At 50.4% G+C, this 12,946-nt stretch overlaps 3 protein-coding genes across 3 annotated transcripts; 2 read left to right on the top strand and 1 right to left on the bottom strand.

The window, feature by feature from the left end:
• Positions 1 to 1,416: 1,416 nt before the first annotated feature.
• LOC133886681 (actin cytoskeleton-regulatory complex protein pan-1-like) lies at positions 1,417 to 4,063 on the top strand. The gene is made up of 6 exons (XM_062326463.1): positions 1,417 to 1,617; positions 1,707 to 1,916; positions 1,984 to 2,061; positions 2,197 to 2,262; positions 2,363 to 2,428; positions 3,073 to 4,063. The coding sequence occupies exons 1-6, from the start codon at positions 1,462 to 1,464 to the stop codon at positions 3,679 to 3,681; spliced, it is 1,185 nt and encodes a 394-aa protein (XP_062182447.1). The 5' UTR covers positions 1,417 to 1,461; the 3' UTR covers positions 3,682 to 4,063.
• A 498-nt stretch (positions 4,064 to 4,561) lies between these two features.
• On the top strand, positions 4,562 to 10,919 carry LOC133886679 (mRNA-decapping enzyme-like protein). The gene is made up of 8 exons (XM_062326461.1): positions 4,562 to 4,899; positions 5,000 to 5,040; positions 5,132 to 5,181; positions 8,100 to 8,244; positions 9,485 to 9,541; positions 9,683 to 9,806; positions 10,040 to 10,492; positions 10,573 to 10,919. Exons 1-8 carry the CDS (start codon positions 4,717 to 4,719, stop codon positions 10,624 to 10,626), a joined length of 1,107 nt encoding a protein of 368 aa, XP_062182445.1. The 5' UTR covers positions 4,562 to 4,716; the 3' UTR covers positions 10,627 to 10,919.
• On the bottom strand, positions 10,570 to 12,721 carry LOC133886680 (probable F-box protein At2g36090). The gene has a single exon (XM_062326462.1). It carries the CDS (start codon positions 12,323 to 12,325, stop codon positions 11,351 to 11,353), a length of 975 nt encoding a protein of 324 aa, XP_062182446.1. The 5' UTR covers positions 12,326 to 12,721; the 3' UTR covers positions 10,570 to 11,350.
• Positions 12,722 to 12,946: the final 225 nt, after the last annotated feature.

Genomic DNA, 12,946 nt, shown 5'->3' with positions numbered 1-12,946 from the left:
TCGCGATAGGCCCTCGCCGGCCGGTAGTCATCCATCCCTTCGAGCGCTGGCTCACCGTCACCGACCTTGAGCCCGACGCACGCATGCATGTTGCTTCTCCCCTGCCTCCCTAGCTCGGCAACATTTTCCAGTTTGAAAGAACTAGCACTGCTACTAAAATAAAAAGATCGAGTACAGTGTACGACAGAGAGACATACAGTTTGTTGCACCACTAACTCGCTGGACAACGTACGAATAGTTCGTTGATCGAGCACCCTGAGCAGCCGAGATAAAGCTGCTAATCAGCGGTCAACACACGCTTCTCCCGCCAGATCAGATATTTGCAGGTTGATTAATTCTCTGTGGGCTTAGGCCGCTCACCAGTGCAAATGCTTCATAGCGATATTTAGTCCCTTCAACCTCGCATACACATTAGGATAGAAATTCTCTATCCAATGTAAAATATCTTCCACATTTTATAAAATACTCATACCACATCTATTTTTTCTATTGGTTCGCATTTATTTACTTTGAACCGCTATAATGTATTTCTTAGCTTATTAATTTCTTGTGTTGAATTTTGTAATTCACTTATATCTCATAGAAGGTACTAACTCCCTCACTCTTTTTCTATTTTTTTTGTCCTATTATAAAAAATCATTGATATGATAGTTAGTGAAAGCCTTACGTGCACTGCATCTCTGCTGCTGCATGCAATTGTTCTTGCATGAGGCAGCCGGGAGTAGAAAAATAATCATATGAGATTGTGATTTGGATCTAATTTATCGTGTGACATGTGGTTAAAATTATCATAAAATTTATAATAAAAATAATATATATATATATATAATAAAAAAATTGCCACATATCACGATAGAAATTAGATCTAGATAGTAGTAAATATACAGAAAATTTCGCAGGATTATTTCCCCTCAAAGTACTCCTCCTCGAAGCTGAGCAGGTGCTCTGCGTGGTCTTCCAGGCGCTTCCGACGCGCACACGCGGCACGTCGCGCTGACGCCGACATGTGGGCTCGGAGGCCATCGCTGGCCCGCTCTGACTTCCCACGTGTACAGACGCGAACGCCACGTCAGCGCCGGAGGGCAACTTGGTGCCGTCCCCCGCTGTCGCGCTGACGCGCCGGGCCCGCTCCCGGCGCCTCGGGTCACGAAGCCGCTGCATGCTGGTCGCGGCACGGGGCGCCTCCGCGTGTCCCGCGCTGCCGCTGCGTGGAGGTGAGTCCGGTGAGCAGCTGCTTTACGGCCACGCGGCCGCCGCGGACGGGCGAGATGGCCCCCCTGCCCGGCCATCGGACGCTCGGGGCGACGGTCCACACGACCACCTGTCTTCCTCTCCTAACACCGCGCGCCGCCTCCGGGAGGGAGATATTTAACCGGGCGGGTCCCCGGCCCGTCGTACTCAGTTGGCGCCGTGGAACGAAGCGAACTGCCTTTTTCCACTGCGGTTCCCGCGAGCTGATCGATGTGTGCGAGTCCCCCTAGATTAGCTCGCCGCGCCATGTCTGACGATAGCGACGGGCAGAGGCAATGCCGCCGGAGCGGCGGCGTCGTCGACGTCCACGAGCTCAACGCCGCCATGGCGCTGGCAGACATGGCCGGCGTCGGGACAGCTCCTCAGGTAAATTGAAGGAGGTCCGATCGATTTGCCTCGCCTCGGTGAGTTGCCGTCGCCTAGCTTTTCTTGCTTTAATTCCGGATGGCTATTAGGTTACGCCGACGGCGGCGGAGCGCGAGGACGAGGAGGAGGAGCTGGCGAGCACGAGGCTGAGCCTTGAGCTGGGGAGGGTCGGCATCCAGTCGTCTCCCTGCTCCAGCAGCTCCAGCGGGCACCCTCCTCACCCTGCACAGCAATCGCAGGCGGACCCGGCCGCGTCGACGGCGGCGCCGGGCTACGGGCCCCGGCACATGCTCACCGAGGTAAGTCAGTCGTGTTGCGTAGTCGCAATTCCGTGCTCTCTCTTCACCAGTGTTTGCCCTGTCGTAGGCCGAGAAGGAGGCCAAGCGGCTGCGGCGCGTGCTCGCGAACCGGGAGTCTGCTCGGCAAACCATACTCCGCCGCCAGGTAACCTCTTCGCAGCCTCTCGGTTCAGCTGCGCTGTTAACCACCACGGCCTTGTGCTGCAGACTCGGGACTATGATCAGGTTGCGATTACAACCGCTTGATGCTGACGGGAAATAAAATTCGTGACTTGCACAGGCGATCCGGGACGAATTGGCGAGGAAAGTCGCAGATTTATCGTCGCAGAACGAGAACATGAAGAAGGTAACACGACGTCGTTCTCGATCGCTCGCTCGGTGATCAGCTGGTCACCCGATGCGTTCGTTTCTGCCTTGCTGACGGCACGCACTCTCTGTCGGTGCAGGAGAAGGACATGGCGATGCAGGAGTACCTCGCGCTCAAGGAGGCAAACAAGCAGCTGAAAGAACAGGCACACCATCACATCACCCATCTCTTTCGCTTTCATTGCTTTGATTAATCAAACAATCCTGCACTTGACTATAGTACATATCACTTAGCTGATGTTAACAATGTTAGGCAAACAGAATCTAGTACGTTCCATCCAGGAGGCCACCTGACCTGACCTGACTGCACTTTTTTTTTTCTTCTGGCCAATAACGAGCAACGATCTGTTCTTTTTTTTTTTTTGTCGTCATACTTGTTCAGTGCAATGCCAACGCTGTGCTGGCCTGGCCGCATCGGATCCATCCGCTGGTTCTTCTAGTCGGTTCAGCTACAATTTTTGCTTTGCGTGAGATGGGTTCAGCTAGAAAGCTCCTGGTTTCTGGCAGTGGCAGTACGCGTAGCTGACGAAACAGAGTGATCAGTAGAGGAGTATTGCGTGATCGAACCAGCGAGAGCTCATTTTTTGGGGTCTCGATTAGTGAGGTGTCCATGTTGATTTGGACAAATCATGTAGCCGCAGCACAGGCAGAACGCTTTACCTTTTCGGTGATCTGACAGTGACAGGGTTCTTGGTCTTGGTGTCACACCGGAACGAATGCATATGTTTCAGTGGCGAAGAGAGCGTCGTCCTGACCGAGCCATGTGGTTGCGTGTTCTCTGTATATGCAGGTGGCAGGGACGACGAATAAAGCGCCGGCCGCGACACCGGTGACCACGGCCATGCACGCGGCACCGCCGACGCTGCAGGCGGAAGGCATGACGGCGTCCACGGCCACGCCGCCGCAGCCGAGATTACTGTACACCGCGGCGCCGCCGCCCGCGGTGCCGGTGCCCTACGTCTGGGGCTCCTGGCCGCCCCCGCCCGGGTACGAGCACGGCAGCCAGCCGGGGCCACCGCCAGGGCTCTGCCTGCCGCCCTGCGCCTGGTACTACCCCGTCGTCGCGGACCGGCTCGGCTCGCCGTCGTACCCGCAGCAGCAGCAGCCACTCCAGGACCCGCGCGCCGCCGCGGGGCCGGCGAGCCCAGCCGGCGGCGGCGCGACGGCCGAGGACGACACCGACGACGACCCGTGCTCGCTCACGCTCGCTATCGACGTCGACAAGAGGAGCGCGCCGGTCAGCACAGAGGCCGGCGGCAGCCGCGCGGTGGGACAGCATCAGGGCCCAGCGAGCGACAGGGACAAGGCGGCGACGGCGGCGAAGGCGAGGAAGAGGAGGAAGGAGCTGACGAAGCTGAAGCACGTGCACTCTGCCAGCCGGGCCCCGGCTGGCGAGTAGTGGTAGGCGTACCTCCTCCGACGGCAGCATTGGTAATGGCGGTGGTTGTGATGACTCGATTGGTTTTCTCGGCGGCGAAGAAACACTAAAACTGATGGTCGATCTGTTCTTTCGATTGCTTCATGTCTTCTTTCGTTTAGCTAGGCGGGGTTTGTATTTTGATCATGTTCTGAAGCCCCAAGGCATAGGAGAAACGTTTCTCGTTTTCTGTTTTTGCTATTCTTTGGTGCCGCCATCTGTAACTGAAGAAACAAGTAGTAGCTGCTAGCAGTCCGACGGTGTACCATGATACCATCGAAGGTTCTCCATGTGTAATGTAACGATTCTTTCTGTAGGATTTTTATACCAGCAATATTAAATCACTGTAATGTCGTCTTGTAGATATTCATGGGCCTCATTTTCGATATACACTAGTGATGTTTCTAAGCATGGATCATGGATGTGAGGCAAAAGAAAAAGGTGTAAATTTTAGTCTATTTTTTCCGGTCATTTTAGGATTTCAAGCATAATCCAGTGCACTTCATTTCGTCATGTTTGGTGAGTAGGTCCAGGGGTATCGAGTGTCGAATTGCTAACCCAAGATCGTCACACTGCCGCCTCGCCGCGCCTTCCCACTGCTTGCCGACGTCGTCTCCGGCGCCAGCGAGCATCTCTGTCGAGAAAAGTTCCGACGAAAGAAAGAAAGTTCCGACGGAAGAAGAGAAAGTTCCAAACGAGAGAGCAGGGCTTGAGGCACTGCATGGAGCCGCTTGATGCTCGATTTGGCCAGAGGGAGCTCGATCCGGCCGACAAGACTCCGATTCCACAGGGGATGAGGTGGGCGCCGGGCAGCCATGGCGGATGGGGCGGAGCAGAGGGCCTTGCTCACCGGTGCAAATGGAATCAAGTTTGGGCCACACCGATTAGAGCCCTCAGGCCCAGGAAGCCCTACACGGAGGCCCACGTGCAGCCCATCTTCCCATCCCGAAGTCCCCCCTCCTCCCCTGGCTGGCTGGCTGCTGCTGCGGCGCTCAGATCCAACGCCTCTCGAGACTGATGAAGCCGCCGCAGCCGCAGCCGAACGGGGGGAAGGTGACGCCGAACCTGGCGATGGACGCGGAGGCCACGCGCCTGCTCAACCTCACCGTCCTCCAGCGCCTCGACCCCGCCGTCGAGGACATCCTCATCACCGCCGCGCACGTCACGCTCTACGACTTCAACATCGACCTCAACCAGTGGGTGAGCCAGCAGCAGCAGCAGCAGCCAAACACGCGATTCGTGCCGACCTAGCTACGATCCGACCCGATCTAACGCGGTATCTTGCGTGCGATTCTTGCAGAGCCGGAAGGACGTGGAGGGCTCGCTGTTCGTGGTCAAGAGGTGAGCGCCGGGGGGGGGGGGGGGATGCGCGGTTTAGGGTTTTGCCTGTCTGTGATCTGATTATGCCCTGATTGTGCTGCATTGCTTCCAGGAACACGCAGCCGAGGTTCCAGTTCATCGTCATGAACAGGCGCAACACCGGTACGTGCTTCTCCAGTCCCCACCAGATGAACTCGTCTGTTGGGTGGATTATCTTGCTTGCGTCTTGTTACTTGGTTTAGACTTTTGGCTTTACTAGTTTAGACACTGGACGATTAGAACCGATCTCAATCATGAAAAAGCATCCCTTTCGGCTTTTGCTAAACTTAGAGCATTCTAGGTCATAGGATTGACCAATCAGTGGCGGATCTAGAATTTTTTCATAGGGTAGGCATCTAAATTTTTAAGACTATAAATTTGGTAAAAGAGTATAAAATTGGACAAAAGATAATACAAATTCGGTAATTCGGTATAATATCGTAAATTCAACAATAAATCCTAAATTTATAAAACCGTAATATAAATAGTCTCAACATGACATAAGGTCTTACATAAATGAAGATTACATCATATTACGATACTATTCTAGATTCTTCACTTTGCGCTTTCGCATGGTTATGAAAGACTTGATTATATCATTCTCACTTACCTTGGAGAAGATATCTCGCTCGATATATGTGACTAAACAGTCATTCAATAACTCATCACTCATTCTATTTCTCAATTTATCCTTCACTAAACTCAATGCCGAAAATACTCTTTCAACACTTGCAGTCGCCACTGGTAGGATCAATACCAACTTAAGAAGCAAATACACTAAGTTATAAATAACATGCTTATTCGTTTCAACAAGCCTAATAGAGAGCTCACCAAGATTGTTTAGGCCTTTGAATCTATCATCTTTCCTCATGTCATCAATGAAGTTATCAAGTTGGAGTTCAAGTCTTATCAATTCCACACTTGAAAAGTCTTTAGGATAAAACTTGGCAAGCTTAAGGACTTTATGTGCATCATAAGAATCAAAAGAATTGAAGGGACTCAAGGCTGACATGCAAATAAGCAACTCCATATTTACCTCATCAAACCGATTATCAGCTTTGTGAGTACTATCTATACCTCCCACATGTTTCTCAAGTGCATCATTACCTATGTTCCAATTTCTCCAACCACCCTTAACAAATTTACTGCCTCCCTTGCTAAACAAATAACATATCATGCAAAATGCTGCATCCTTCTCAATACTATATTCAAGCCAAGGATATTTATGGAACCAAATAATACTGAAGCGACGATCTTTACCGTATATGTTCCTTGTTGGGTAATCATGGGCATAAGGTTGGCATGGACCTTTTAGAATACATCCTCTTCGAATCGCATTTTGATCATTGACATTATAGCTTGCAATAGGCACTCTTAAGCCAGGATCATGTTCGAGATGATCAACATCACAAATTGATGATGGTTCTTGTTCTTGAGGTCGCTCTTCGGACACAACCTGAATCAGAACATGATGTAGTTGTTCTTGAGATTGCTCTTCAGCCATAACCGGAACACGAGATGGTTCTTCTTCTTGAGTTTGAGCATGATTTTCAGTCGCAATTTTCTTTGTCTTTGCTTCATGTTTCCGAAAAAGCGAGACAATATCTCCCTGCCTTTTCATCTCTACAAAATTGTCACCTGAACATGATCGATACACAAGACAAAAGCTCAGCTGGGCGCTAGCAGGCATGCGATAATCAATATTGCAATGCACTGATGTCTGATGCACAATATGAAATCATGGGAATCATGGACCATGACATATTGACATGAAAAGTGAAACAGGCAAACAACTGATGCTAGCTCACCTAATCACCTCTTCCCAATGTAGTCAGTACTCAGTGGTCAAATCAACTAGTCCAGCTCCTCTGGTAAGTGGTCACACACTCACGTCTCTGTTCTCACGCTCCTGCTGACAATCCTGATTCCTGCGCAGCTGCACTCTGATGGCTTTGTCGGCTCAGCGCAACGCAGGGCCGCAGGGCGCAGGCGTAGTCGCGTGGGCAGTGTGCGTACTGCGGAGTGCTGGAGTCTGCGCTGCGCCTCTGCAAGTCTACGGTACTGGCGTCTGGCGACTGGCGTAGGCCGTAGGCGGCTAGACGGCAGGCGCAGGCGTGAGGAGTCCCGCGTCCGGCTCCGCCGCTTCGGCCGTCCGCAGAGCGCAGAGTAGTCGGGATCACCGGAATTCGGATCGAGTAGATGCCAGATGGGTTCCGCTCGCCAGGCGAGGACTACGAGGAGGCGAGGAGGCAACCGAAGCGTCGATTTGCGGCTTGACGCTGACGTTTGGGCTTTTTTATTTTTTTACGAACCGGACTAAAGATTGGGCTGGACCGCTGGAGTAGGGTAGTCCTGGGCCTACCAGGACTACCCTGTGGGTCCGCCCCTGTGACCAATGTACTGCAATACCTAGGCTACTGAGAAACTTAACTACCTGATGCGCCGTGCGTTCGATTCAACGTGAGCTATACAGTTTCCTAGTGAACCACTGAAGTCTGAAAAGCCATAATACTGTTGTCTGTAACTCATACAAATAGGAGTGGGATAAAATGCTGTGCAAGTATCTGTTCATCGTTGTTTGAATGTGCCCAAGTTGAGCCGTGTTGAAGATCTAATGGCGTTTTATGTTTTCAGCTTTCAAGTTTATGACTATGCATCATCACACTTGACCTGCTTCTCTTTAATTATTGATGCTTCGAGTGATGAGCGAAGCAAATGGTCTCTTTGTAGTGGTTAGTTGGATGTGTACAGAAACTGGGTAAACTCTTGCAAATCTCCAGCTAACCCAGTTGGGGAACCAGGTGGGCACCCCTATATGAGCTAGTCTGATATTTTAATATTGTTCTTCAGTCTGTTCATTAGCTTTAAACTAGAGGGCATGGGTTTATTTTTTCAGGGCATCTAACGTGTTGATAGAACTGACAACTTATATATATTTTTTGTCAGTAATTGCTGCAAAGATACTAAAATTTATTTGTATAAAGTAGATGATTCATGTTCTGGATTCTTCATGGAAAGTTCAATATGTTTTTTCTCAACAGATAATCTGGTGGAGGATCTACTTAGTGATTTTGAATATGAACTTCAACCTCCATATTTGTTGTACCGAAATGCTGCGCAAGAAGTAAATGGAATTTGGTTCTACAATCAACATGACTGTGAAGCTGTTGCAAGTCTTTTTGGAAGGTAAAAGGCTTTCCATGTATCCTTTTCTCCTCATATTTGACGCATCTCTTGCTGTGGCTAAGATGTACATTAAAAACCTTATGAGTGTTATTGGACCATCCGATAATGTGAGTGATGAATGAGAAATGGATCATACTAACAAATGGAAGCAAATGTTAGCTGGGAGCCTTGGATTGCATTCGCTACGAAATGTGATGGGAAATTTCTGAACCTTCTAACTAAAGACTGGTGAACAATCCTAGTGTTTCCCTTTTGGGCATGAAGTAACTTGCCTTGTTAGCCCTAAGTGTGAAAGCCATTTGCTGCTTCAGTTGTATTGCATATGCCACTTATAACCACAACTTACATCTGGTGACTCTGAACAATGGTCGGGAGTAATACATCAGTAAGCCGTGATTTCCCTTGTTTCAATTTTGGAACATGAAGTAACTACGAGAGATTTATGCCCAGTAAACAGTCAATTTTTCTCCTGTTAACCACAGTTTTGCATGTTACAACAACAGCCTTTGTCAAAAGGAAGTTGGGGTAGGCTAGAGATAAAACTCACAAGATCCAACTAAAAAGATGATATAAAAACAATAATGATAATAAAGGTACTAGTAATAGTAACAAAATAAAAGTATTAATGGTATAAGGAAATTGATACATAAGTTATGGTTCTGGTACGTGGATTGCTAACTTCCACACGTTTCTATCCGCGGATAATTCTTTGAGGATATTCGATTCCTTCAAGTTATTTTACAGACTCTTTCCATGTTAGGTTTGGTCGACCTCTGGCTCTCTTCACATTATCAGCGTACCTCAATATCTTACTATGCACAGGTGACTCTGGAGGCCTCCGTTGGATATGTCTAAACATCTCAACCAATGTTGAACAAGCTTTTCTTCAATTGGCGCTACCCCTACCCTATCACGCATATCATTATTTCGGATCCGATCTTTTCTTGCATGCTAACAAGTAAAATATTCATATTACATACAGAGGCAAAGGTTGTGCTCACAATCTTTTGATACTCTGTATCATGGTTCCCTGATCCCTTTTCAATTGTCATGCTCTTCTTATATTGCATGCAACAAGGGGTTATGACTTATTCAGCATAAGCTTTATTGTGCCCCATTTGAAGGGTCATCTCCTTGGTTTGTTTTTCTAACTATTGTTTCTCAGGATGCCATGGTGCTATTCTTTGTTAGAATCGGTGGACACCTTTGCTCAAGTTGTGTACCTCATTTTCATTTGCAGGATACTGAATGCTTATGCTAAAGTTCCTCCAAAACCAAAAGTCCCTTCCACAAAAAGGTCTTTCCTCTGGACTTTTATGTGACAAGAACCTGTTTCCAATCTCTTGGATTCAACCACATCGTATTCATTGCATTCTATGCTTTGAATTTAGCTAGAAATTAGATTCAACTGTGCTGAAATTCTTCTTATGTGCCACAGTGAGTTTGAGGAATTGGAAGCGGTTCCTACATCTGCTGCTATAGATGGCCCCCTTGAACCCCCACTAGCATCCACTGCTGTAGTCCCTGATACCTCTGATGAATCATTGGTCAATTATTTCAGCGTATGTTTACTTTCAAACTCCGCCTATTTTGTTTTAAATTTGTTCTTTTTTTTGACATTGGTCATAAACAGTAATCTCCATTTATCTGGATTGTGTACGCAATGGCCATCGTAGCATCTTTTCTGATGGATACATATGCACCAGTATACTGCATCTTACTGGTCATGGTTGGATAAATGTAGTCCATTGTGATGTCAATCAATGCTAAAATTGTATTTTAAACAAATATGCAGGACGCTGCTAGCATTGGAAGTGTGCCAAGTGCACCATTGGCTGGAAGAGTGCATCCGTCCACTGAGAGCGTTGCATCTTCCTGTGTGCCATTGATCATTCCATCTGTTGCTCCGGCACATCAAACTCCCCCTTCAATAGGTTCATCAGCTCCACCACTGCCGCTCCATGACACTAACACCCATACCAGCCGATCAACAAATCTTGTGACACCGGCTTTCTTTGCACCTCCATCATCCTCTTCTACATCGCTGGCACCACCGGGTTCATCCATGATGCCTACAGCACCACCCCTTCATCCAACTTCAGCATCTGCTCAACGTCCTCCATATGGTGCCCCCCTACTCCAACCTTTTCCACCACCGACTCCACCTCCTTCCCTTACCCCTGCACACAATGACAGGCCTGTTATCACGAGGGATAGGGTTAAGGACGCCCTCCAGAGATTTGTTCAGGTATGTTTCACGCTAAGAAATACTAGGTGTAATGTTTGTTTGATTATTGGTTGCTCTAACTCTTATGATATGCCCAACAGAGCGACGAGTTCATCGATTTAGTCTGTCGGGAATTGCAGAAATCACTTGTATAGACTGCTTCATGGTCTTCCCAGAGTTTCTGGCGTGTGACAGAGTGCTTGCGATCTTTGATTTTTGTATGCTTCGTGCTTCTCAAACTCCTGTATAGGTTTGTCTTAGTGTATCGGTGTTGAGTCCTTATAGCAATAGTGGGTCGGTAGTATTCATGGCGTCCCTTGTTTCCAAATAACCGTGTTGGCATTGCCATAGCATATTTATGTAATTGAAAAATGGAAGTAAAACTAGATTTGTGTAAGAACGTTGAAATTTCATATTTTTTGTGTGATATACTATAAGCAATTACAGACTCGGTGTCTTGCTTTGCCGAGTGAGCATGTATGGATCAATTGCGAGCCAATGCTACGCAGGTTTGCTGGGGTTCGCGGCATCTTATCACCTGAGCTTGCTGCATGTCCAGTAAAAATGACGAGAGCTTACTGCATGTCCAGTAAAAATGAAATCACGGTGGCTCCGAGCAAGGAGCCAAGGACAATTAACCATAACAAAATTGAAGAATAGAAGGCTTAAGTTCAATAATGAGATGTGTCTGACACACTAAGATTTTAGAACTTTCAAGTATTTTTTCTTGAACTTTGCTTTTTGAAAAAACAATAACAACAAAAATGAAGCGATGGTGACTTCCCAGCTATACATTTCATTGTGACAGCAGACCGTAAGCTACAGCACAATCATATCTACGTTGCTCATGCCTTGCCCGGCGCGGCGGATGTCGCACGGTCACCGGAACGTCAGCATCACCAGGAACCCGGCGAACGCCGCCGCCCCGACGCCGGAGCAGCAGAGGTCAAGGATGCCCTCCCGCCTCGCCTTCCACTCCTTCCTCGCCCTCTTCCCATTCACGAACTCCTCGTACCTCAGCCTCGCCGCCGCCTCCGCGCCGCGGCCCTGCCTCGCGCCCGCCATGGCCGCGGTGATCGCTGCCAGCCCGTCTCGGCCGCTCACGCCGCCGCCGTCCCCGCCTTCTATGCACAGGCTCACCTCCCTGACGTGCCCGTACCGCTCGTCGCACGTGACGGCTGCGTCCAGGGCGACGTCGCGGAGCACGACGGTGAACCGCATCACGATGTCCCCCGTGAGCCACTTCCGGTCGACGGACACCGGGCGCCGGCTGGAGGCATTCACGGCGCGGCCGGAGGACGGGTCGATCAGTATCCAGCTGAGCGTCAGCTCGGCGGGGGTGATCGGAGACGGCGCCGAGAAGCCCTCCTGCACGAGCGCGTCGACGCGGAACGGGGAGCCCAGGAACCAGTCCGACGAGGTGTCCGTGTCCACGACGCGCGACATGATGCAGGCGCCCCCGTGGTGCAGGTCAACGGCCGAGACGAGCCGCGCGGGGAGGCAGCCCGAGCCCGAGGCGGGCACGGACGGTGCCGCCGCCGGCGCGGCCGGGAACGGGAAGGCGTCAGCGAAGAGCGCCCGGTGTCCTCCGCCGCCGTCCCAGCAGCAGGGCACGTCGCGGACGGACGGCCACATGGCGAGGCAGATGCCGCGCCACGTGGCCGGGTCGCTGGCGAGCTCGTGGAAGCAGGAGCACGCGCACCCCAGCGCGGCCAGCGACGCGCCGTCGAGCCGGCGGAGCACGAGCGCGAGGACGTCCGCCGGGATGTCCTCGACAACCGGCGCCGCGTCGACGTCACCGCCCGCCGGAGAACGGCCGTCCGCGGCCTCAAGACCCATGCCGGCGGCGTCCATGTGCCAGCACGGCAAAGCTCAGCATGGAGGTGGAACAGCGGTGCAGATTTGTTGCGTCGCGAACTGCCAATCTGCGTGTGTGTTCTAGTCGGGGCCGGGTTTGAAGCTACTGGTTTGGTCTATAAATGGCGAGGAAGGTAAGTGATCAGATCACGGCCCGAAAGCGAGATGTTTCTGTGCCTAGACCTGCCTCTCGTTCCCGCTACAGAGAGAAGAACCGATGAGAAGCCACGGCGACGGTGCAGCCTCTTTTGTTGATCCTCTACATCTCTTTGCGCTGCTGGAACGCAAAGTCGATCGAAAAGCTCCGTGACGGCATCGCACGTCGGCCTCGATGCGTCCCTGACGTGCGGGGGCCGGGCCATGGCGCGCGCACAGCTCCTTTGACTGACGTGGCAACTAAGGGGTACGGTGTTGGCTTTGGCCTTTGCCTGATGGCTCGTCATTGAGTAACGTTTAAGTTCATGCCAGACTCGTTTTGCGTGTCCCTGTGTGCCGAAACAAAGACGGTTGCTGACTTTTTTTTTATGGTTGCTGACTTGGATGGCGTTTGGCATGTGAGTTCTGTATGTCCAGGAGAAGTGCGTGAATGGTTTCCAAAAGAAAGAAAGAAAAAAGCGC

This window comes from Phragmites australis, chromosome 12, assembly GCF_958298935.1.
Source record: "Phragmites australis chromosome 12, lpPhrAust1.1, whole genome shotgun sequence".
NCBI lineage: Eukaryota > Viridiplantae > Streptophyta > Magnoliopsida > Poales > Poaceae > Phragmites > Phragmites australis.
Note: the sequence above shows the minus strand (reverse complement) of the source record. Positions and strands in the feature narration are given on the sequence as shown.

Excerpts from the sequence above, each read along its gene's own strand:
- LOC133886680 (XM_062326462.1), bottom strand. The coding sequence starts at position 12,325 with ATGGACGCCGCCGGCATGGGTCTTGAGGCCGCGGACGGCCGTTCTCCG.
- LOC133886679 (XM_062326461.1), top strand. The coding sequence starts at position 4,717 with ATGAAGCCGCCGCAGCCGCAGCCGAACGGGGGGAAGGTGACGCCGAAC. Across the intron at positions 5,182-8,099 it reads CATGAACAGGCGCAACACCG|ATAATCTGGTGGAGGATCTA; the intron begins GTACGTGCTTCT and ends TTTTCTCAACAG. Across the intron at positions 9,542-9,682 it reads AAAGTCCCTTCCACAAAAAG|TGAGTTTGAGGAATTGGAAG; the intron begins GTCTTTCCTCTG and ends TATGTGCCACAG.
- LOC133886681 (XM_062326463.1), top strand. The coding sequence starts at position 1,462 with ATGTGTGCGAGTCCCCCTAGATTAGCTCGCCGCGCCATGTCTGACGAT. Across the intron at positions 1,618-1,706 it reads GCGTCGGGACAGCTCCTCAG|GTTACGCCGACGGCGGCGGA; the intron begins GTAAATTGAAGG and ends GATGGCTATTAG. Across the intron at positions 2,062-2,196 it reads AAACCATACTCCGCCGCCAG|GCGATCCGGGACGAATTGGC; the intron begins GTAACCTCTTCG and ends TGACTTGCACAG.